The 26,865-nt window shown below is 36.1% G+C and overlaps 1 protein-coding gene across 8 annotated transcripts in view; it reads right to left on the minus strand.

Annotated features, from left to right (window-relative positions):
- LOC122020315 overlaps window positions 1-26,865 on the minus strand; it is a 47,877-nt gene that overhangs the window by 9,958 nt on the left and 11,054 nt on the right. For 3 of the 8 annotated variants that reach the window (XR_006122182.1, XR_006122185.1, XM_042578192.1), the window contains 3 exons: window positions 6,138-6,188; window positions 4,330-4,395; window positions 1,887-2,063 (listed from right to left, as the gene is read on the minus strand). Coding sequence is in view for 1 of the 8 variants with exons in the window: in XM_042578192.1 (XP_042434126.1) it covers window positions 1,887-2,063; window positions 4,330-4,395; window positions 6,138-6,188 (294 nt within the window). In the remaining 7 variants the exon portion in view is untranslated. Of the gene's footprint in view, window positions 1-1,886; window positions 4,101-4,329; window positions 5,401-5,503; window positions 5,751-5,895; window positions 6,189-26,865 lie in introns of those variants that run through there. The other 5 variants (XR_006122186.1, XR_006122183.1, XR_006122187.1 and 2 more) reach the window with 5 other exon arrangements.

Raw genomic sequence — 26,865 nt, forward strand, 5'->3', positions numbered from 1 at the left:
ATTCAAAGATGAGGACACTGAGGATCCTATTCTAGCACATTTGACTTAAAGATGTTAAAAGAATATAATATTCAAATAGCTCAATAAAAAAAGAACGACATAGACAGAAGTGACAAATAAAAGAACAGGTTTCCCTTCCATAGTCTTCTGGGATATATAGTTTAACTGATAATTATTTGTACTACTTTAACATGTCTTCTAAAGCAAAAAAGCATATCGACAAGCTTCTATTGACAGAGTGGATATTGAGAATATCTGTTTTGGGGTCCAGGAGGTCAAGATATATAGATTTGGTTCTTAGCATCCAGACTCTTCCATGAATATGATTGGCTTCCAGTCATATTAAACCAGCATTTGGTTCAAATATCAAAATGGCAGCAACAACCTCAACTGTCATCCATGTGAAAAAGATATAGGAAACTTATGTCTAAAAATTCTAAAACAAGAAGGCACTCATAGACGTCACTCCAGAATTGAGCAGTTCCGACTATGAGGTACTTTAGTCAAGCCACAATATTGGATCAATCAAAATTTTAAAGGTATCTGTGGACAGCATGCAACCGAGTCGTGCAATACATATATCCTATAAGGGTCCATAGGCACCCCATATTTTCCAAACAAAAAAGAGCTAAATAATGTATAGTAGTGTGTGTCAAAACTTGGTTTACCATCTATTTAATATATCAAATTGATCAACCTATGATAGTGATATCGACATAATTTTCACCTATCACCAAATGATTAAATTAATCATCCCAAGAATTCATAACTACATATAAATTTTACTTGTGAATTTAAGCAATACATATAGTAAAAAACTGCATTACATATAAGAAACCATGTTAACCAACCAACAGCAATCGTTAGAAAAATCTACCAGCTGACCTATATTATACAAAGAGCATGTTACTTGTTTTGACCAAATCATATCAATATTATCCTGGACATGACTTTAACAAACTAGAGATTGGTTTTAGCCTGTGTGATCCTTAAGGCACCATATTTAGATGCAATGCAATCTCTTCATCATCAGTGGCATATGCGGTGTATATTTATAAATAAAACAAGCCTCATTCAAGAAAGAAATTAGGCCACAATCACAACCCAGACAAGTATTTTAACTGCCTGTTGTTATAAATTAAATCCTATCTCGAGTTACAGGGTCAACATTTCATGCATATGCATTCAGGTAAAATGCAATTTCACTTGAAAGGAGTGTATAAAATCACAGCAGAAGGTTAAGAGGAAAACAGAAGACAATTGACACCAAATGTCTTGTTTGAAACACCAATTTACAGCTTAATTAAAGTTATAATAACTTTCAACATTGATGTTGAGAATTAGGAATATCTTGGGTCACTAATATTTCAGGGCAAAAAGAATGTGGCACCAAAAAAAATGTAAATAATCTCTTGTGGACTCATATGAAGTACGATCAAGCAAGGATAAGGGTTCTGGTCAGAAATGTAAGCACCATTTTGTGAGACAGGGGGCTGAAATCAAACCATGCAGCCAGAATTTACCAATATATATAAACAACACTAGATAATACAGCTCATATACTTCTCAGTATCCTGAAAGCACAGCCCGACCATATGTTCAGATAAAAACCATACCCTTCACTTAAAAAAGTATTAATACAACACACAAGTGAACTAGTGTCCGATAGTGGAATCTACACTAAATAAATGCACGAGACATTCATACTAACACCAGCCTGCTATGCCGCTGGCCATGAGTATCACTCAGGATACTACTTAGGAGAATAGGTAGCACCTGGAATTTTCAGTTGTAATAGCATAATGATGACACAAGAGTCATACATATAAACAAGTCAAGATGGCTTTCATATCAAATACAAAGCAATAGGAAAAATTAAAGCATACATGTCAATAACAAGCTTGATGAGAACACTGATTGCAACATCAGTAGCAGGTTGTCCAGCATGGTTAGATTGTGATGTTGCATTATTTGTATTTGGGTTTGGGGCACTGGACTCTCTGCAAACTTCAGCTATGACTTCATGAATCTCAGCAAAACTTAACCTTAAAGGTTGCTGTTCACTTGCACATGTTAAGATGATAGTCAGACAGATCATGGATGCTAGATTGAAACACATCACAATGAACAAAAGCATTAAAAAGGACCAAGAAGGATTGTTCAACATTTCCCAAAAAGCACTTTCATTCAGATTTATTATTTGCAAATATTTGTTACCTTTAACAATCTTAATATTGTTGCTAATGTAAAGTAGATTTTAGTACATTCACGACCATCATTCCCAAACAAAGCTATCAAAATTGGTATGACCGTAAGAGACACATTACATGTATAAACATTTGACAAAGCTATACTGCATCCAACCTAAATTAGATTACAAGAAAGAGGAAATATCTCGATGTGTTGTTTTCTATCGACTTAGAAATTGTCTTTGTTCTCATATCAGTTAAATGCTAAAGATAGGTTGGAAATTCCTTTTAACAAACCAGCTAAACAATGAAACAGAAAAAACTTGCTATTTAAGAACATTTCATCATTGCCCAAAATAAAATTCGCAATTGAAAAACTATCATTTACACTTGGTGTCAAAAAGTCATACACTCACCCCAGTCGCCCCCACACGACCGGTCCCACATACATTTGTAGAGAGGTAAATCACGAGTGGCTCTTTTTTTGCCTTTTTGAACTGTGATCATTGCATGGGGGAGGGCAGGAGGAACCTGGTAAGCATTTTGCTACCCGGAATTGACCTCTAGACCTCTTGATGGCAACACCCCATGCAATGACCATTTGCCCGTTCCATGGGGACAAAATTATCATTTACACTTGCAAATGCAACAAGTGGAAATCTTAAGACAGACTAAAATGTCAAAGGAGTTTCCATTACCAATAATTTGAAATTTTCATTGTAACCCATCTACAACATAGCCCAGTACAAGTCTGATCCAAGAGTTGATTTGTGTAATATCCATAATATCTCAAAATTTAAAACTACTCATAATCCTTAAAGTCAGTCCTTAAACTTCCAATACAAGAATCAAGACACATTTTGGTTCGACATCAAGGCACAAAATTTAAATTCTCCTCTATATGATCTGAACGTGCAAATTTTTTTATTAGTATGCATCTTTTGCAGCTGTGAGCAAAAAAAATTAATGGTTTGAAAACTGTCTGTATTGGTTCACAGCTTGCTCTTGATCTGGTTTCATCAATCCCTCCAACAATTTGAAAAGACTTGGTTCTGATGATCATACTTAGTCACAGATAGCAAATATTGGATGACAGTGGTTAGAGCTGGCTTTTTTTATCAAAGAACACCGGTAGTGGTAAGAGCTAGTGAAGGCATCGTTGGATAGAATGCAGCAGTTTCTCCCATCAGTCTTGGAAAGGATTCACCATGTCAAGCTTGTAGCTTTTGGTTAGCTTGGTGTTATCAAACAGGAAGGATACTTGTTTCAGGTTCTGGCCAGTGGCATTATGTGGCATAATCATAATTCCCATGCTTATCCAGATCAATAGAATTTAGCAAACAATCAAGAGGATCAATCAGTAATATAACCAATCAGTTCTGGTTACCTGAAATCTGGATTGCATACTCCACTACTTCCAGGACAATTATAGCTAATGCAAAAACTCGGAGGATCTTACGTTCATCCTCATGTTTGCTGACACTGAATAATCTGGCACTTATCAAATAATGGTAATTTTGCATACAAATCCCTTTTCAGACTCTAAATGAATCTAAGATTAAATGGCAGTGTCATGAAACATTGGAGCATTAAACACCATTAAAGGCATTGCCTTCCTCGTATTAACTCCCAACAAAGACCGATAACACAAGGAAAAAAACCAAGTACATGTTACTTGCAATACTGAGGATGACTATGGATGGCGTTTGATAACAAAATGTTTTTTTGTTCAATAATTTTGTTCGTATCCCATCAATGCTTGGAGATGAGATACTTATTACCCCAACAGCACAGGATCCATCTGCCAGGAAAGATGTGGCTCTGGTTGGCATCAGAAACAGGTGTACTTTCCAAGATGCCTCCTCCCTGACATCATGTATTGTCTAGGCATACTCATCCTTGCATATCAGCCTATCCCAAATAAAAAAAAAAAAATCCCAGATTTTAGTACCCCACCATTGCCCATGTTCTTTTGTTTCCTGCTATTGAATCTCAGTTCTGTTATTTTGTCTTTTTTCTATTAGCAGAACAGTAAATCAAATGCACAAGCAAGAACATAAATCATACCCAAATATAACATGTTAATATTATCTCCAGACAAATGAAGAAACAATGCAGAAAATAAGAGCTTCAATTGAACCTGTAATGTTTATACTGAAAAAGTGGCCGAACTCTTGGATTAAATGAGCTCACTGTTACATTATCCCTGAAAAAGGAAACAATTAAGCATGCACACAACTTTAACATGACTAAACATTTAACCTGCTGCAGATCTTAAAAATCTACAATTTTGAGATATACCATACATAAGTGAAAAGACTATCTCCAAAAGAACTGGCTATCAATGATAATGTTTAGAAAAATTCTTCCTAAGCCTCAGAACTAATTTGTTACTTGCACCAACAGATACAACAATCAAGAGCAATTAAAAGGACATAACAAAAACATTTTGACCATGTTTGGTAGTGTTGACGGTTTTTTCAAAATTTTTCTTAAAGAAAAATATTGAATAACATGTTTGATAGAAATTTTACAATGAATTGATTATGAAAAAAATAAGGTTATTCTTTATTGTTTTTGGAGAATGATAGATAGCCATTCCAAGAAACAGAATCAATTTCTTAGAAATTAAAAAAAAAAAATTATGACATGAGTATTTTTGTTTTAGGGGATTTTCTTTTCCCTGGAAAAAAATGGAATATTTTTTATGTGAAACACACCCTTAATTTCTAAGAGGCGGATTTAGAAACAATTGAATATACTATATAAGCAAACTAATAACAAAACTTCATCAAAACTAAAGAGAAAAAAAATCAGAATGGAAATAAATCTCCGAATACATAGAGCAATAAAGTTGTTGAAAGTAATATAAACTGAACTAAAGGATGCAAATCTAGAAACATGATGAAATATTAGGGTAAAACACACAAAAAAAAAGCTGCTGAAAAAGACGTGCCAAACTTGATTAGGGTCTGCTTTCATGCGTTTGAAGGCTGTTATTACTTTCAAATCACTATTTGATGAAACAAAGTTGGTAGGTATTATAGCTGTTGAAGGCCGTGACATGTCAACATCTGTAAAGTTGTGATTAACAAAATATTTCCAAGTATGATCCTTGATTTGGGTCTCTATGTCTCCAATTAAAAGACCTGCTGCACCAACTTCTAAGAACCCATATGTATGAATGTCTTGAGGCTTCACAAAACCATTGCTGGATTGTAAAGAACATCTAGTTAGATTCATGTATACTATGAATACTTCTTTAGTTGGAAATGTTGTATAGAAAATGTCAGCTGAAGATATAGGTAGAATACCTTTCTTTTGTTGAATATGACATTTGGTATTCTCTTTCCCCAGACCATCTCCATTTTAATATATCAGAAAATATATACTTATTTCCTTCTCCATTAACTTCTTGAAGATTTGAAAGTCCAGGAGACAAAGCAGTAGTTTCTTTGATCCCAATGGAATCTTTACTGCTAACAACATCAGGACTTAAATGAGAATTAAAAGATCTACTCAGCAAAGATGACAAACTGGGAAGTGTTTGTTTCGAAGCAGCTGAAACCATAGATTGTGCAATTGGTTGGAAAGACAATTTTGGTATATGTCGTGCCACAAGGGAACGAACATAGTTCAAGGACTTAATAAGTGAAGAAGAAGCAAAGTTGGAAGGTGCTAGTGAAAGAACATAAACATTTGAGACCTTGGATGCTGTTTTAGTATGGTGTGTCAATGCCTCGGACAATTCTGGCTCTCTTCGATTATTTACAGATTCACATTCAGCAATTGAATTCACACAAAAAAGATCAATCTGCCGCAGGATTGAAAGCGTTGGTATATATATACAAGGACAACAAACCACCATAAAAAGACAAAAAAAAAATCCCTCTGCTGTAGCATTTACAATGATGGCAATCAGCGAAATGGCAACACACAACAAATCACCTGAGCAGATAAAATTTCAGGTAGGCCACACACCTTGGAAGTACTGCTGGACTGGTCCAAAAAAGAGGAAGAATAATATACTTGTCAAACTTAAAAGTATGGTTCACAAATTAAGATTCACAATGAAAGATCAACACTGCATAAAGAATCAAATCATTTACAAGAGAAAAGTAGCATTTGATAGACAATAATTGAAATGGTATGTAGAGTAAAGGAGCAACTCATCCTGAACAATCTAAAGTTTAAAATCAAGAATTGAACCAGTGTGGTTCTAAATGTAGCTTTCGCAAGATTGTTATTAAACCATTAAAAGGTCTCCACCTAAGCTGGTTTAACAACTACAAAAGTTATTGAATGAAGCATGGTTTAAAGTGCCATGCCGAGATGGTCGAAACGGACGAAACATCTCGTTCCACTCGGCGACCGACACCGGCACGACCCCGGCACTAGCCCCGCGACAGGTGCGATGTGTTGCGCGACCCCGTGGTCATAGCAGAGGGTCGATCGACCCTGCAACAGCAGTGAAGGGGTCGCATAACCCTTCTGCTGCTGCCACGGAGTCATTGTGCGACCCTGCGGTCGTTGCAGAGGGGTCGCACGACCAACGCGGTTGTGCCGAAGGAGTCACGCAATCTCCGCGGCCATGGCTGGTCGCGCAACCCCGCCACAACGCCAAAGTCGTGCGGGCTCGTGAGTGGTGTTGGATTTCTTATTTTTTTTTTTAATTAAACTTAGGTTAATTATTTTAATCAACTCCTAACTATGATGGAGATAATCTAAAGAGACTTTATTAAATCCTAATAAAATTATCTAATTAATTTTATATTTCATTTATTTTAATTTAAAAATTATAATAAAATTTTTATTTATTTATTTGTCTATTTTCATATCTTTTCCTTTTTTTAAAGATTATTTTTTATATTATTTAATTTTTAAATATTTATGTTAAATATTTTAGTTTTTAATTAATATATTTTATATTTAAAAAATACCGAAACTATATCAGCACAGCACGATACGGTACCGAAACCGTATCGTTCCGGTCCAGGACCGAAACCTCGGCACGGGTTGAAATTTTAAACCTTGGAATGAAGAAACACATGAAATCTGCTTATTGCCACTAAAAGATTGTGCAGGCAAACTCAATCCCTAGCTTATTCAAGTTCAAGTCAAGTCAAGTTGGTGTTAATTAGATTATGTCAATTTTGACAAACAAACAAACAAGTAAAATATATGTATGGCTTAGCTCACTGGGTAAATTATTCCATATATAAATTATGATGTTGGTTCACAATTGTTGTTGTATGTGATGTTTTTGTGTTTTGTTATATTCATATACGAAATACTTACGTAAAATTGTGGATTAGCTAGAATGATTAATTTAATTATTAAGCAATAGATGAAACTTCCATAATTGCTTAGGTTGACTAAATTGATGTTATTATACAGTAGAAGTAAACTTTCTTAAATTTTTGGCACTTTATGTTATACATTATTGTCAATATAACTAATTAAGTTTTTTAAAACAATTAGGACTGTATGAACCTATATATGTCTGCATGCCCCGTATGAGTTATGTAATGGCTCAATTGTGTATCGCTTACACTCTGTAAAACTAGATCCACTAAATCCTATTCCCCTACAAAACTCGGAAAACAAGAATCAATGGTTTGTTTCTACATTTATGCTTGACTACTTTTACAGTGAAGGAAAGCGATAATTATTCTAAAGAAACAACATATATTTTTATCAAAGAAAGGTAGACAAATTTCAGCTGCCCGATTTTCTTAAGTTTCACAAGGCTACCAACTCAAAATTTTGATAATAGGAATCCATAGTAATGTAGAATAGCTAAAGCATGCTCATCCTACGATTATGACAAACCAAGTAAAACAAATTGAATAATATCCTCTTCTCCCACAAGCAATTAGGTAAGATATCAAATCTAATTTTAGGATAATCACATCAATTTCCTTGAGTTTAGCACTCCTTTAGTCCATTTTTTAATTCCATATGAAAAACTTAAATGTGAAATTGAAAAAAAAATACAAATAAAAAAATTCTTTGTATTCGTTAGTGAATGAAATTGTTTGTTCAAATTATAATATGAATTCTAAAGAAATACCATATTTTATCAACTTAATTGCCATCCTCTTTATAGAGCACAACAATATGATGAGTTCTATGAATTTGGAGAGCAAATAGAATACTCCAGAAATTTCAAGAGGATCCCCAGTTTAAACTTTATTTTGTAAAGCTACTATGCCATAGCTTCAAATCAACTAAAAAAAACATCTCTTTCCCGAATTATAACAAATTGGGTAAAAGTCCAAATACAAAAGCTTTCGATAGTCTAGTTAATTACAAATTTACTATAACATGACGTCTGAGAGTAACAAAGACTAGTATTACACAATTGGATCTCCTGCTTTTAAAATCCATCTCATATATCTCATTTCTTTCTTTACTTTTACATGTAAATTAATTTTCTTTTCAAAAATTATTATTCCTTGGCATCAATGACATTTCAACTATATTGAGCAGTGTATGAGACATACCATGAATACAACAACAATAATTAAGTCTTATTTTACTAGGTGGGGTCGACTATATGAATCTTTCTATGTCATTGGGCTTTATCCCCTACTATATCATCATTTATATTTAAAAAAAATTATCTTATTTTATTATTATTAACCGAGTCTTTTTTTAATTTTCCTCGTATGATATGGACATGTGTCATAGTTTCACATTTCACATCGCCTAAAAGCATTTATTGGTTGTCTAAGTACATGTCCATACCATCTTAAATGTATCTCTGGAATTTTCCTTCAATAGATGCAACCCGACTTTCTCTCTAATATTTTCATTTCTTATCTTATCATCCGTGTATGTCCGCATATCCATATTAACATCCTCATCTCTCTCATCTTCTGCTCATATGCTAGCATCATAGCCCAACATTCAGCTCCCATATGACATAGCAAGTCTAACCATTGTTTTGTAAATCTTTCCTTTAAGTAAATACTTTATGATCACAAAGAACACATTATGTTCTCCTCTATTTCAATCATCCCGCTTGTATTCTATGTAAAACATCTCTCTCAACACAACAACAACAACAACAACCAAGCCTTTTCCCACTAGGTGGGGTCGGCTGTATGAATCCTTTTACGCCATTGAGCTCTATCTCCTATTATATCATCATCTATATTTAAATATATTTTATCTTGTTTTATTGTTGTTAACCAAGTCTTTTTTTGGTCTTCCTCTTCCTCGTTTGATATGCATATTTATCATAGTTTCACATCGCCTAACTGGAGCATTTATTGGTCGTCTAAGTACATGTCCGTACCATCTTAAACGTGTCTCTCGGAGTTTTCCCTCAATAGATGCAACTCCGACTTTCTCTCTAATGCTCTCATTTCTTATTTTGTCCATCTTTGTATATCCACACATCCACCTTAACATCCTCATCTCTGCAACTCTCATCTTCTGCTTGTGTGCTCGAGTCATAGCCCAACATTCAGCTTCATATAACATAGCAGGTCTAACTGCGGTTTTATAAAACTTACCTTTAAGTTTAAGAGGTACTTTACGGTCACATAAAACACTCGACGCTCCCCTCCATTTCACCCATCCTGCTTGTATTCTATGTAAGACATCTCTCTCAATCCCTCCATCATTTTGTAAAAATGATCCTAAATATTTAAATCGCTCGGTTCTAGACAACTCGTCCTCTCCTATCTTAACAATTGTTTCATTACTTCTAATATTGCTAAACTTAAATTCCATATATTCTGTTTTTAATCTACTAAGCTTAAAACCTTTCCCTTCTAGTGTTTCCCTCCAAGATTCTAGCTTAGCATTTACTCCTTCACGTGTCTCATCTACCAAAATAATATCATCCGAAACAACATGCACCACGGTATTGTGTCTTGAATATGTGCAGTGAGTTCATCCATAATTAGTGTAAAAAGATAAACCATCGGTGTCCTCGATGTTAACCCTTCTGCTTATCTGGCTTGATTAGCTCTATGAAGTCTCTACAAAACTCGACAATAGTTAAATTAGTTCAATCTAAAACCTCTCTCAGCCACTCTCTAAGGACTCTATCATACGCTTTTTCTAAGTGAACATCATGTAGATCTTGTTTGCTTCCCGATATTTTCCAATTAATTGTCTAAGAAGATGTATAGCTTCTATCGTTGACCTTTCGCATAAATCCAAATTGATTTTCGATCACCATGGTCTCCTTCCTTAATCTTTGTTCTATTACTCTTTTCCAAAGTTTTATAGTATGACTCATTAGTTTAATACTCCTATAGTTCGCACAATTTTTACGTCTCCTTTATTCTTATATAAGGAACCAGAGTACTTATCCTCCATTGATCGAGCATTTTTTCGCTTTCAATATCATGTTAAATAATTTTGTAAGTCATTCAATACCTTGTTTCCCTAAGCACTTCCACACCTCTATCGAACATCATCGGTCCAACGATTTTTCCATTGTCCATTCCATTTAAAGTTTGTTTTACTTCCGAGTTTGAATTCTACGATAAAAATTAAAATTTCATGCTCATTTGACCTAATTAAATTACCCAAGTTAAGTTGGTCTCCAACCTTCATTAAAAAGTTGATGAAAATACCTCTTCCACCGCTCTTTTATTTCTCCATCTACTAATACCCTATTACATTCATCTTTAATACATTTTATTTGACTAAGATCTCTTGTTTTTCTTTCTCTCACTTTAGCTATTCTATAAACGTCTCTTTCCCCTTCTTTTGTATCCAATTTTTGATATAACCGTTCAAAAGTTTCATTTTTTGCTTAACTCACCACTTTCTTATTTCTTAGCTATTGTATATTTTTTAAGTTTTCCTCATTCTTATAAATATATAATTCCTTATAAGTTATTCGTTTTTTCTTCATACTTTCTCATTCCACCACCAAGATTCCTTAACTCACCGAGGACACTCTTAGTTACTATTTTTAACTTTGATATCATCTTATCCTATGTCATATTAAAGTGTAAACCTTCTCCTTAAATATATGTTACTTCCCATCCTTTAACTTCCACCACTTAATTCTAAGAATCATGTATATTTTCTTTCTATTGATACTATGTTTAAAGCGTATATCCAACACTACTACCCTATGTTGGGTAGTTAAGCTTTCTCTAGGGATGACTTTACAATCTTTAAATCTTTATCCTTCTTCCTAACCATAAGAAAGTCAATTTGCGATTTATTATTCCCACTTTTGAACGCGACTAAGTGTTCTTCTTTAAAAACGTATTAGTTAATATAAGGTCATATGCTATGAAAATCTAATATAATTTTTCCTTCCTCATTCCTCGCTCCAAAACTCATAGCTCCCATGTACTCTCTCATATTCCTCATTTTTCACTCCGACATGCCCATTTAGATCACCTCCTATTAAAATCCTTTCATTTGGTGAAATATTTTGTAATATTTCATCTAAGTCCTCCCAAAACCTTAATTTGGTAGCTTCATCTAATCCTACTTGTGGTGCATATACGCTAATTATGTTCATAGTTTCTTTCGCCACTATTATCTTAAGGGCTATAATTCTATCCCCTTTTCTAACTACTCCTACAACTTCATCCTTTAACAAACTATCTACAATAATACCCACTCCATTTCTTGTTCTACTCTTTCCAGTGTACCATAACTTAAAACCTGAGTTCTCTATCATCTTTGCCTTCTCACCTGTCCATTTTGTCTCTTGTACACACAAAATATTAATTTTTCTCCTAATCATCATATCTACTACCTCCATTGATTTACCAGTGAGAGTTCCTATGTTCCATGTTCTAAATCTTAGATTATTAGTTTTCCTATCATATTTGTTCTTATCTAACCTATGGTGTGAGAACTCTTGCCTATTTAACACTACACCCAAGTTCTCATGGAGATATAGCGGTCCTTGTTGAGACGTTACAGTCAGACCCTGTAACGCGAACTCTTGCATATTTATCACCACACCCGAGTTCTGGAGATGTAGCGGTTCTTGCCGAGACGTTACAATCGGACCCTGCAACGCGTTCCTTCTGGGGAACAACCTAGCATTAGCACAATAGTTTAATGGAATAGTTTGACGCTGGCTGGCAACCTAACGCAACCCTCCTCCTTTATCCGGGCTTGGGACCAGCCATGACCGGTCATCATGGGCGGAGTTAAAACATCTCTCTCAATCTCTTGAAAATGATATTAAATACTTAAAACTCTCATTTATTTAAAACTCTCATTTACAGACAATTCGTCATCTACTATCTTAACAATTATCTCATTATGTTTAATATTACTAAATTTAAATTTTATATATGCTATCTTTACTCTATTAAGCCTAAAATCTTTCACTTCTAATGTTTCCCGCCAAGATTAAAGTTTAGCATTTACTCCTTAACGTATCTCATCTACTAAAATAATATCATCTACAAACAACATGCTCCGCGGTACTGTATCTTGAATATGTCTAGCGAGTTCATCCATGATCAATGTTTTAAATTGCGTAGCGTTGGCGTTTTTGTCGTGTCATCGCGTAGCGTAAATAGCAAAGCGCATAATGTAAGCTTTTCGTGCACGTCAATTTTTAAATTTAAAAAAAACAAAATATACTTATATAAGTAAAATAAAAATAACATAACCTAAAATTAATCATAATAATTCATTACATGTCAAAATATCCAAGAACAACAATTTAAAAAGTCTTATAATTAAAACAGCATAACCTAAAAATAATCAGTATCATCCAACTCTATATCACTGTCATCATCAATAGTGTCTATGGTTGGAAAATTTCCACTATTAAAAGTTGTTGGAATTACTCCACCATAATTGTCAGCATCAAGATGATTATCTTCCAGAAGACTCAACCTTGCATGTTTGTCTTTACTTCCACCTATTATATAAAAGATACGACATTTAAGAATCAATTATCAGTGAAGTAGATATAAGTAAATAATTTGCATATGCTTACTTGAATTTTCAATAACTCTTTTTTTTTTTTGAATTCGCAGGAGAAACTCCAACTATATCCTCAACATCTTCGACTCGCTTATCTAAGTCGAAAAGACTTTCAAAGATAGTCGACGGTACACTCATAGTAGATCACTTTCAAATAATTCATCATCTTCAAGCCATTTAGTAGTTACGGGAAGGACGGGACCTTCTTTCTCAATTATTCATTTGTCATCTGAATCAATTTCATCAACTACAATAGGATCAATCTTGTCTCTCCTCCTAATGCTTTTCTCCCTAAGTTTGAAGTTATATTTCACAAACACCAATGCATTCAACTTCGCATGTTCAAATCTATTTCTCTTTTTTCTATGAATCTAATATTACAAAGAAGAAAACATATATAAAAATTTAAATAATGATATGAAAATTATAAAACAATTAAAATTCAAGTAGAGTTATAAACTTAGAATATTCACCAATTCAAAAGTACTCTAATTTTTTTCCCATCCTGAAGCACTACAAGTGAGACCAAACACTCGAATTGCAAACATAATAAGCTCGAGTGTCTTACTCCCAAAACATTCCCACCACGAGGCTAATAACATAAAAAAAATTACAAGAATATATATATATATATATATATATAATTTTAAAATACGAATGCTAGTATAATTTTACAAGAACGGTTACAAGAAGTAAATTTTACCCGGAGTCCACAACATTCTTGTTCGTTTTGCTATCGGAGTTCCAAATTCTCTTTTAGCTTTGTTATACAAGTCCAATTGGATGTCCGCTTTAAGACGATCATCAGAAGACAACATCTTACCCATGCAAACATACAATCCATCTCTAACTTCATTACAATCAGAAAATCTTGCTTCATAACGCAATTGCGGGTTTAAATAGTACCTGGCCGCATGTAGAGGATGATGAAGTTGTAGAGTCCATCATGAATCAATTTTTTTCTAAATGGGCTTGTATTTTCTATCAACTCCCCCACAATTAAATTTTATTGTCTCTTTTGCCTTATCCATAAGTTCATAAATATATTCATGGTCAATCTCTCCTCCGAATCAACTTTCCTTAACACACTTACAAGAGGAACAACACTCGTAACACAAAATGCAACATGTGGCCAAAAGTTGGGATCATTAACAACAATTCTCTTCACGATCTTCCCTTGAGTTGTTTGAGATAGTGGTGAACTAACCCAATCTTCGGAAGCAAACATTTGTTCAAGTAGTATTTTAACCTTATACATACTCTGAAGAGTGAGAAATGAAGTAACAAAGCGAGTAACAGTAGGACGGAAAATTTCTTTACCATTTGTATACTTTCTCATCAAAGAAAGTATAGTCCCATGACCATAAAGGAACTTCACAACCATCTTAACATGCTCAATTGTGTCAAAAAATAATCTTCAACTTTGCAATATCCTCCAACATTAGATCAATACAATGCGCCGCACAAGGTGTCCACCAAATTTCATGTTTAGTCTCCATAATTTTTTTTCCCCGCCTTAATGCAATTAGAAGCATTATCCATGATAATTTGAATCACATTTTCTGTTAGGACCGGTTGAGCTAGAGGGGGGTGAATGACTCACTTCGTTTTCTTTGTTGACTTGATTGTGCACAGCGGAAACTTGGAAGCAATGATAACTCTTGTATTTACTTGGTATCCACCTCCTCAAGGAGGTGACTAGTCCAAGGATCCACACCACCGTCACTCTTCCACTATAGAACTTCTCCTTCTCGGAATTACACTGAAGGTGGAGAAACCTTACAAGATTTACAACTCTCTCTCTCCAAAAGAAAAAGATCACAACCACTACAAGGAAGAAGAAGAGAATGATCACAAACTTAGAATACTTTCTTCTTTCCTTAGTACAACTTGAAAATGTGGAGAAGAGAGCTTGAACTTGAGCACTTGAGAGATCTTGAGCACTTGAGAGCAATGGAACAGTATATTTTTCGATAAGACTTTCGTTGTCCTTTTTCCAGCTTTTTAAATGTCTTCAAATATAGCTGTTTCTCACATGATCGTCGTCGTGAATCCATTAGGTTTGTCTTCCAATCGATTCAAAAGTATCTGTTGAGCACCATCACGTCAAGATCAACGGTGTAAATCATTTTATTCGAATCTCAATCGATTGGGACATTATTCTCAATCGATTGAATTTATCAATCGATCAATGAATCGATTCAGACGCGCTATGCTCAAGCGCAGAAACACAGAACCTCTGTGAATCGAGTGGCCGATCGATTGGATACCTCCAATCGATCGGCTAATCGATCCAAGAACGTTCTGTGCTTCGCGCAGAAGCTTCACCAATCGATCGGCCGATTGATTATTCAGGAGCGTTCTGTGCCTCGCGCAGAAGCTTCACCAATCGATCGGCCGATCGATTGGTTTACTCCAATCAATCGGCTGATCGATCCAAGAGCGTTCTATTTCACAGCCGTGCACCTCAATCTATTGCTGGTTTCCCGATTAATAGCAAGTGAATTTATACATAATTTTAGTAAATACCTCGTGCCAAATGAACACATGTTCCCCTAGACTTTCTCGCCTTGCATCTAGCCTTCTGACCTGCAAGGGCTTCTCTTGTCAAGAATCCGATCCTCGACCTTCTTGGACTTCTCTTGCCTTACATTCGATCTTCTGACCTACAAGGACTTCTTTTGCTAAGAATCTGGTACTTAACCTTCTTGGACTTCTCTTGCATTACATCCGATTTTCCGACCTGCAAGGACTTCTTCTGCAAACTCACAATACATGTTAGATTCAACTTATTAACCTAAACTTAAATAATTGTCAATACATTGAAACTTCCAGAACATGATTGCACCAACAATCTCCTTCTTTTTGATGTTTGACAATCTATATAAGTTTAGGCTAATTTCCAACACACCATAATAATAATGAAATGGTAAGTAGTAATAGCAAACCACATATTGTCATGAACTACGTATGAAATTCATCGAAATTAAGCATAAGCATAAACAGTAATAACAATACATATATAACTAAGCATTTTAATTAAGCATAAACTTCAACTTATATCTCCCCCTTTGCCAAATATCAAAAAGAAACTAGAAACACTCCCCATCAATGGATGCATTAAGCAAACACAATATAACATCAGGGATACTCCCCTTAAACCAAAAGACAAGAGGGTATGCCCCCCACGTATTATGCAAACCAAACACTAGTGCCACAAAATATATGTCCAATAAGAAGTCATATCACAAATACAACACACGAAAGAGTGTCTAAGAGACACACCATAGACTAAAAGTCAAACAAAAAACAACTATCCATACAGGAAGAGAAACGATGAGTCATGATGAAAAGGTAAACTCAATCATGTCGTCCTCAGCAGCATCAGCAGCAGCAGTAGCAACAGCAACATCAGCAGAACTCCTGGAAGCATCAAAAACAGGTGGCACATCACTTGTTGGAGGGGGAGGCGGAGGAGAGTGACCGGATATCCAAGATCGCACTAACTCGGTCAGACACTCAACGCTCATCCGTAAAGTGGCAACCTCGGCGCGTATCTCAGCAATAGCCATGGACAGTTCCTCAAAGCGAGTGTCCATAATCTCCTCAAGTGTTTGAATCTGAGCAACCACAACAGGATCTGGAGAAGCAGGTGCCTCAATATCCGCCTCAGGATCAGCAACCTTCGGAGTTGGCGCCTGTCCAACCCCCTGAGGTCGATCTCGCGATCCCTCACCAAGGGCACGTCGGTCAATCCATCGTGCGCTATCCGACCCAGCCTCAATACCAGTCTTAGTGAATGATCGTGCAGAGATTCGGGAATACGAAACTGTCATATGCTCTAGCTTCCCTCAGGAGACATCTATATGCATGGACTCTAACTAGTCGGTAATGATGTTGCCAAAAGGCATATGAACGGTCTGCTGCACAGTCTGAGTGAAATGGATGATGCAGTGAAAGATGTTCAAAGGAATGTTGACATCAAGGCAGTGTCGCATGGCATACAATAAAAACATATGAGAGGGTCTGAGGAGGGCTAAGGCACGAGAGACGATAGACAAAAGACAGTTAATGACGATTTTGAATAAGGCGTTGTCCCTGGCAGATAATTCAAGGGAGGAGAAAGTGGTGATATGCACATTTGAACCATCTAGACGGGGACGGCCAAAAAGACTCTGATGCATAGAATCAATGGTGATATGCTCGAATGGCGGAGGCAAGAGTTCAGGTAGGGTAGGGTAAAACACGAACTCATTCGTCGACGGTCAACACCCCAAAAACTGTTGAAGAATCAGATAAGAAAAATCCAAGCTACGCTTGGCGACACGAGTACGGTAAAGAACGTCATCCGATGTATGCAAGTTATTATAAAACTCGGATACAAGCCCAGGATTGACACTTCTTTCACAGTAGACAATGGAGGAAAGTTGATAATGTTCGATTAGGGAAAACACTTCAAAGCAGGAATCATAATAAAATTTACGATCGATGGACCGAGGAGGGATCAGTTTGAAGGTGTTTCGGTTAAAGGCTTGTTGCAAGGCAGCATTCGGAAAATGCTGATCAATGGGAGGCTGAGGGCGGGACTGCATCCGAGACGAACCCTCACCCGACTCACCAACCTTTTGTTTCTTCCTAAAATATGAGGAAAACGAAATGTCCAAGGCCACAGATAAACCAATGCAAAGAATGCAATGTCGTGCATATGATGCATGTATGAAATGCGCCACCATGTATGAAATGCGCCAAAAACACAGTAAGATTAGCAACATTCAAATTATAGGAGCAAAGTTTAGAGAGAAAGTAAAGGAAAAGGTGTAGGAGCTACTTAGGGTTTGGGGAAGCATTGTGAGTTCTGCGACGAGGAGATGAGGAAGACAGTGTCCGCGAGCCCCGTTCGCTGAGAAAATGAGAGCGGAAGTGGGAGAGAAGAAAAAAAGGGCACTCGGTGTCAGAGAAGACCGTCTGAGAAGACGGCCGATGAGGGAGGGAGTATCGCCGGAGAAATCGTCCCAAATTAGGGCACAGGGCGAGTCGAGAGAGAGAAAGAGTTGAAGTGAGAGGAGACTTAGGTCAACAACACTTTAAGTGGAATTTCAAATTTCTCAATCGATCGCCCGATCGATTGAGAGCAAGTGAATCGATTGACCGATCGATTCACGAGGCTTCTGCGCGATTTGGACATGTAGCTCAATCGATCGATTGAGACTTGCTGAATCAATCCAGTGATCGATCCAGCGACGTTCTGTGGGTGAGGCGCGAGCTTCTCAATCAATCGACCAATCGATTGGGATTTTTAATAATGCTGCAGTTCTCATTTATTTTCAGAGCCGAGTGTCGTAAATGCACCAATAATTATATGCTAATCAAAAAATCACGAAATGTTGGGTAGACACTACATATGTCTTCTAGGATCAGGGAAAAATAAGTGTTGACGATAATGAGCTTTGTGTCCGAAGATTGACACGTAATTGGAAATCATCTAAAACTTCAATAATTGATCGTAAGTTCATATCTAACGACGCAATAGAAACTCTTATCCAAACACAACCTTCAACAGGATTTTTCAAAAATGAGTTTGATATGTATTTCAAAATAGAAATTTCCAATCATAATCGTGGGGCTAAATGCACATGATTTGTACACCTGCTTTCCTTATGATTGGACAAATGAATGTTTCATATGAAATCCACCTTTCTTGACCAAAATAATGCATCATAACAAGCATTATGACAAAGAGAAATGCCCCTAACCTCTCACCCCCATCTAAACATTATCAAGAGAACAATCCTATGTTTTTGTGAGAGGCAAAATTAAGGTTCAGAGAACTTCAAAACTTTACCTATGAAGTGATCATGGAGGATGTAATTTAATCAATACAACACATTCACAATTCCCTCCTAAGAAAACTAAATTCAACTTCGGAAAGAGGTTTAGTAAAGATATCGGCTAAGTTTGATTTTGACTCAATATAATTTAGAACAATGTCACCTCGAGTTACATGATCACGGATAAAATAATGTTTAACCTCTATGTGTTTTGTTTTTGAATGATGGACGAGATTTTTGGTCAAGTTGATTGCATTCACATTATCACAAAGAACTTGAACATTGTTGTAGGTAAGTTTATAGTCCTCTAGAGTATGGGTCATCCACAATAATTGTGAGACACACTCTCCCATAGCAATATATTCTATTTCGATTGTGGAGAGAGCTACACAATGTTGTTTTCTACTTAATCAACTTACTAGAGAGGATCCTAGAAATTGACAACCACCACTAGTGCTTTTGCGATCCAATTTGCATCCGACATAATCGGAATCGGTATATTCCACTAGGTCAAAAGTTTCGGTTCGAGGATACCAAAGGCCAACATTTTGAGTTCCCTTGAGATATCAGAAAATTCGCTTAATGACACTCAAATGGGACTCCTTGGCACAAGATTGATACCTTGCACATATACCCACGACAAAAAGTATATCAGGTCTACTAGCCGTGAGATAAAGAAGACTTCCTATAGCATTACGATACACCTTAGAGTCAACCTCTTTCCCCTCAAGATCTTTATCTAATTTAGTACTAGTGGCCATGGGAGTAGATATAGCTTTTGCATTTTCCATTCCAAATTTCTTAAATAGCGCATATTTAGATTGATGAATATAAATTTCTTCTTTGGTTTGCTTAATTTGTAAACCTAGGAAAAATGTCAACTCGCTAATCAAACTCATTTCAAACACACTCTCCATGTGATTAATGAACTCATTTAAAAAATCTTTATTTGTGGAACCACAAATAATGTCATCTACATATACTTGGGCCACAAACATATCATTGGCACTATTTTTCAAGAATAATGTGGGATCAATTTTCCCTCTATGAAACCCTTTTGATACTAGAAATGTTGACAATCGTTCATACCAAGTCCGGGGAGCTTGTTTTAGCCCATATAAGGCCTTTTTAAGTTTATATATATGATTTGGACACTCTAAATTTTCAAACCCCGGCGGTTGTTCAACATACACCTCTTCTTTTATAACACCATTTAAAAATGCAGATTTTACATCCATTTGGTACAATTTGAACCCTTGTGAACGGCAAAGGCTAACATCATTCTGATAGACTTCAATCTTGCTACAGGTGCATAAGTTTCATCATAATCTAACCTTTCTACTTGATTGAAACCCCTAGCAACTAATCTAGCTTTGTTTCTCACAACCATCCCCTTATCATCAAATTTATTTTTAAAGACCCATTTTGTATCAATAATTGATTTGTTGGTAGGCCTAGGAACTAAATCCCAAACTTGACTTCTCTCAAATTGAGATAGTTCATCTTGCATTGTTAAAATCCAATCTGGATCAAACAAGGCATCATCAATGGTTTTTGGCTCTATTTGAGAGATTAGGGCTACTTGACTTTCTTCATTTCTAAAGTAAGATCGAGTTCTTACTCCTTGAGTGATGTCACCTACTACTTGATCTAAGCGATGATTTACATGAATCCTAATAGGTCTTGATTATTGATTTGTTACAATTTCAAGTTCAAGTGACAGTTTCAATTTTCTCACCATCACTCTCTTGGATTTCTCCCCCTTGATCATTTCCTTCGTTTAGTGTTAATTTCTCTAACTCAAATTGTAATTCTTCATCGTTTGTTCTTATAGAGTTCAAAGAAGAATTTTCTTCAAATACAACATTTAATGATTCTTCAACTACTTTAGATCTTTTGTTGTAAATTCGATATGCCTTGCTATGACTTGAGTAACCTACAAGAATGCCCTCATCCGCCTTAGCGGAGAATTTTCCCAAATGATCTTTGGTGTTTAGAATATAAACCTTATATCCAAATACTTTAAGATGTTTAATTGTAGGTGGTTTACCAAACCACAACTCATGAGGTGTTTTTCCTAGAAACCTATGTATTAAAGTTCGATTTTGTACATAACAAGCTGTATTAATTGCTTCGGCCCATAGGAAACTATGAAGTGAATATTCATTTAACATGCTCCTAGCGGCCACTTGCAAAACCCTAGTTTTCCTCTCAACAACTCCATTTTGTTGAGTCTCAGGGGTGGAAAATTCATGTTTATAACCTTTTTCCATACAAAAACTTGTGAATTTATCATTTTCAAATTCACCTCCATGATCACTTCTTATTTTGTTTATCTTATGATTCTTTTCATTTTCTACCCTTTTACAAAAAAACAATCAAGATATCTAGAATTTGATCCTTATGTTTCAAGAAGAACACTCATGTATATCTTGTGTAATCATCCACAATCACAAAGCAATACCTACTACCATTTAAAGAAATACATCTACTACTATCAAACAAATCCATGTGAATGAGCTCCAAAGCATTTGAGGTACTTACAACGTTTTTACCTTTATAGGTAGCTTTGGTTTGCTTACCCATTTGACATGCATCACACATTTTGTCTTTTTGAAACTTCAACTTTGGCAATCCCTTTGTTGTTAAAGGCGCGCCTGAGGCGCGCCCGAGGCGCTAGGCGCACAAGGCGTTGGGAAGAACGCCTCTTCCCACGCGAGGCGGGCGCTGTTCGCCAGGCGCGCGCCTAGGCGCGCCTCGTGCGCCTTTGCACGTCAACGAAGGCGCAATCAAGGCGCGATCGAGGCACCGTGATCGATCGTGAGCAGATATGGATTTTAAACCAAAAAAAAACATTCCAAATCAACGTTATTTGGAATTAGGGCACGGGAAATAGGAGAAGAAAACGCAGGAAGGTGGAAGAGAACGCAGGAAGGGAGGAAGAAACCTGAACCCTTTTTAATCCGTCGCCGTCGCGCCATCGCTGAGGAAGAAACCCAAGTCCATCGCTGTCGCGCCATCGCTGAGGAAGAAATCCAAGTATGTTTTCCTTCTTTTTTCCTGTTTTTTCTGTTCTTCACTTCGTCTTCTTCGTCTCTTCTTCTTTTTCGTCTGTCATCATCTTCTTTTTCTCTTCTTCTCTTCGCTTCTTCTCTTCGTTTCTTTTTCTTCTTCGTTTCTATATCTTTTTTTCTTCTGCAGTTCTTTCTCTTCTTTTCTTTGTGTTGCTGCTGTACAGTTCGGTGTTCTGCTTTGCTGTGTTGCTGCTGTACAGTTTCGTGTTCTGCTTTGTTGTGATTCTGTCCAGTTCGTGTTCTGCTGTGCTACTGTCCGGTTTTGTTTTATTTTGGTTTTCTGTTTTTTAATTTTTGTAGGTTGTGTGTTTGCTTACTGCTGTCCGGTTTTTAAATTTTGTTGCTGTGCTGCTGTTCGTATTGGTGCTGCTGTTTTTTTAATTTTTGCAGGTTGCATTTTTACTTTCTAGTTCCTACTGCTGTCCGGTTTTTTAATTTTGTTGCTGTGATGTTGTTCGTATTGGTGCTGCTGTCTGCTGTCTGATATTTCATTTTTTTTACTGTTTTTTTATTTTTGTTTGTCTTGTTTTGCTTTTTGTTTTTTTACTATTGCTGGTACCGTACAGTGTACAGTACTTTTCTATTGCTGGTATCATATTAATTTTATTTTATTTTTAATTTTTCAGATTATTTTCTTGTTCAATTATCATGGAAGGTAGTAGTGATACTCCAACATATATATCAAAAGACCCGGGATGGAATTATTTTCAAAGAGTTAATCCGGATAATAAAAATGATTTAATTTGTAACTTTTGTCAAAAAGTTACAAAAGGGGGTATTTATCGTGCAAAACAACATCTTGTTGGGGGGTTTCGAAATACTACGACTTGCAAAAAATGTCCACCTCATGTACGTGAAGAAATTAAAAATTTCATGGAGAAAAAGGCAGAGAAAAGTAATCTTTCTCAACTTGCGACATTGGACTTTGAGGATGTAGACCCTCTTGGTGATGATATTGATATGGATAATATTGGAGCTAAAGGTGTGCCGCCTATAAGTACAAGTACAAGTTCTAGATCAGTGAATATGCAAAAAAGGCCCAGACAAATAGGTCCAATGGATACGTATTTTGCTCCTAATGTACAAAAAATTGTTGAAAGTAGAAAGGGTAAAGAAAGACAATCTACGATAAATGAGGCATACAAGAAAGAATTGAGGGAAAAAGCTTGTATGGCCATAACTGAGTGGATGTATGATGCGGCAATTCCATTTAATGCCGTTAATTATTCAAGCTTCAAAAGAATGTTGGACTTGGTTGGCCAATATGGTATAGGTCTAAAAGGACCTAGTTATCATGAGGTGCGGATTCCTTTTCTAAAAAAGGCGGTTGATAGTGTGACAAATGATTACATTAAGTCGTGTGAAACAGAATGGGCCAAGTATGGTTGTAGTTTGATGGCAGATGGGTGGACAGACAAAAGGCAGAGAACATTGATTAATCTTCTAATGAATTCTCCTAAAGGTTCAGTTTTCATCGAATCGGTTGATGCTTCTGATTATGCAAAAACTGGAGAGAAAATATTTCAGTTGCTTGATCGATTTGTGGAGCGTGTAGGAGAAGTAAATGTTGTTCAAGTTGTTACAGATAGTGCAAGTAACAATGTGCTTGCTGGTAAGAATCTATTTAATTCTTTCTTATCAATATGCTTTTTCTTATATATGTTAAATTTATCTACTTTTCTAACTTCGTTTGTAGGAAAATTATTAGAAGCAAAAAGGCCACACTTGTATTGGACTCTTTGTGCTGCTCACTGCGTTGACTTGATCTTAGAAGATATAGGGAAATTGCCTGATTTTAAAGCAACATTGAAGAAGGCAATGAGTGTGAATACTTACATTTATGTTCGCCCCGGCATGGTAAATATGTTGAGGCAATTCACAAGACAAAAAGAGCTTTGTCGGGCAGGTGTCACAAGATTTGCTACAGCTTTTCTTATTCTTGAAAGGATGCACCTACAGAAGCAAAATTTAAGAAAAATGTTCATTTCAAAAGATTGGACAGAAAGTAAATGGGCAAAAGAAGCGGCGGGGAAGAAAGTAGCTAAAATTATCATGACATTTAGGTTTTGGAGCAGTATTGTGCATATTTTAAAAATATATGGCCCTTTAGTCCGTGTTCTGAGACTGGTTGATGGCGAAAGAAAACCTGCAATGGGCTATATTTATGAGGCTATGGATAGGGCAAAAGAAACAATTATGAAGGCCTTCAAGGAGAAAGAAGAGAAATACAAAAAAGTGTTTGAGATCATTGATGCGAAATGGGAATGTCAACTTCATCGGCCTCTGCATGCTGCAGGACATTATTTGAATCCAGAATATTTTTATTCATACACAGATTCAAATATCTGTGGAGAAGTGGTGAATGGTTTATTTGAAACTATGGAGAGATTGGTTTCAAGCGCTGCCGAGCAAGATAAAATCACTACCCAGCTCTCTATATATCGAAAGGCAGAAGGGCTATTTGGGAGGAATGTAGCAATTAGACATAGAAGAGCATTATCTCCAGCAGAATGGTGGGAATGCTATGGAGCAAATACCCCAAAATTGCAAAAGTCTGCTGTTAAAGTGCTTAGCCTCACTTGCAGTGCTTCTGGTTGTGAGCGCAATTGGAGTGTATTTGAGCAGGTATGTAATAAATATAAATGTTTGATACTATTAGTATGCTACTTTTATAAGTAGAAAATATTCTTTGATATTTTATTATACTTATTGTGATTTTTGACATTTTGTAGATTCACAGCAAAAAAAGAAATAGGCTAGCTCAGCAGCGCTTAAATGATTTGGTATTTGTGAAATACAATCGTGCCTTAAAGCTTCGGTATGATGCACGTGATAAGATTGACCCCATCTCTTTGACTGATATTGATGATAGTAATGAATGGTTGATGGGTAGAATGGATGGAGAAAGTGATAATGAAGAAGATGAGTTGGTTTTGAAGGTGATGACTTGACATGGGATGTCGTTGCTAGAGCTAGTGGAGCTGAAGAGCCTGAATATTGTACTAGAGGAAAAAATATTGCAACCATGACCTCTAGTTCAAATGCTAGGCCTAAACAAGTCGAGAAGGGAAATGCATCTTCCTCTATGAGACACTCATCTCTAAGATTTAGAGATGAAGAAGAAGAAGAAGAAGAAGAAGAAATTGAATTTGAAGAAGATGAAGATAACGAAGAAGAAGAATACAATGAGGATGATCTTGAGCTTGATGATTAATTTTACTTATTACACTTGTTTTGATGGACTTTGTTAGTTTAAATTAGAAAGTTGAAACTTGAAAGTTTGAAACTTTTATTAATTTTATCATGGTGTTGTTTTGCTTGTTATATTTGATATTGATGTGTGTGGAATATTAATAATTATCATATTTGACATAGTATACGAGTGTGGCAATAGTCTGGTAATCATCAACCTCATGTTCAAGAGACGCGCGCCTCGGGCGCGCCTCGCGCCTCGGGCTCTAGGAGCTTTTTGCGCCTCGGTGCGCCTCGCGCCTCTAACAACACTGGGCAATCCGTGCATCAACTCTTTCTTCGAAAGTCTTTTAATATTTCTCATGTTGGTGTGAGCAAGTCTTCGGTGTCAAAGTAAAGTCTCCTCTTCTTTAGACATGAGGCACTTAGCAAATACATTAGTAGCACCAAATAACTCAACTTGATAAATGTTTTCTCTTCTATGGCCTATGAAGATAATGGTGTTTAGTTCACTATGCTTGATTAGGCATTGAGATGAGTTAAACTCAACTCCATACCCCGAATCATTGACTAACACTTAAAAGATTAAAGACCATGTCTTTCACTAATAACACATTTTTTATACACAAAATTTTTAGAAATTCTAATATCTCCTATTCCCATAACTTTTAATTTACCACTATTACCAAAGGAAACGGTACCTTTACTTTTGTGTCTTAATTATGAGAATTTTGAAGAGTATCCCGTCATGTGCCTAGAGCATCCACTATCTACGAACCATGTGGTTGGATGCTCCCCCTCAGCGCATGCCTGTTTAAACACGATAAACTAAATGTTTTGGTACCCAAACTTTGGATCCGATAGCATTAACAACAAATTGCTTGGGTACCCAAGCTTGAACAACCTTAACCCTTGAAGCATGATTTCTACTAATTAGAGACATGAATTTGATTTCCTTATGTTGTGATTTAAACCCTAATCCTGCTTTGTTGTACACACCCCTTTGAGCTCCTAGAATCATGTCCAAATATTTAGAGCTTGAAGTAAACTTTTCTAAAACACCTCTAAGATCATCAACTTGTAACTTCAAAGATGCATTTTCCTTTTTAAGATCATCAAATTCATCCATGTCATTTTCATGAGGCATGCAAGTTTCACATGACACAATTTCATTCTTTAAGTGATTTCAATTCATTTTGCAACCTTTTAACCTTGCCTTTTGATTTAGCTAGTGCATTAGTTAAGCATGCAATGGTGACATACATCTTATCAAGCTTGGGAGAAATTACCTCATCATCACTAGATGATGACTCACTTGAAGATTCCACATCCTCCCCATGACTATCTTTATCTTCACTATCTTCTACATGGCTTAAGGCCATGAGTGTCATGTGCCTTGAGCTCTTTCTTTCATCTTCTTCCGATGAGCTTGAGGATAAGTCATCCCATGTGGCTTTCAAGGTCTTCTTCTTTTTTTTAATCTTTTCTTCTTGCTTCTTCAATTTTGGACACTCCATTTTGTAGTGCCCCTTTTTCTTGCATTTATAGCAAATTATATCAGTCTTAGTCTTTGAATCCACAAGAGATTTACCTTTTCTCTTGTCGTCAATATTGAAGATCTTCTTGGCATCCTTCTTATCAAAC

The sequence above is a fragment of the Zingiber officinale genome, chromosome 9A (assembly GCF_018446385.1).
Source record: "Zingiber officinale cultivar Zhangliang chromosome 9A, Zo_v1.1, whole genome shotgun sequence".
NCBI classification, from domain to species: Eukaryota; Viridiplantae; Streptophyta; class Magnoliopsida; order Zingiberales; family Zingiberaceae; genus Zingiber; species Zingiber officinale.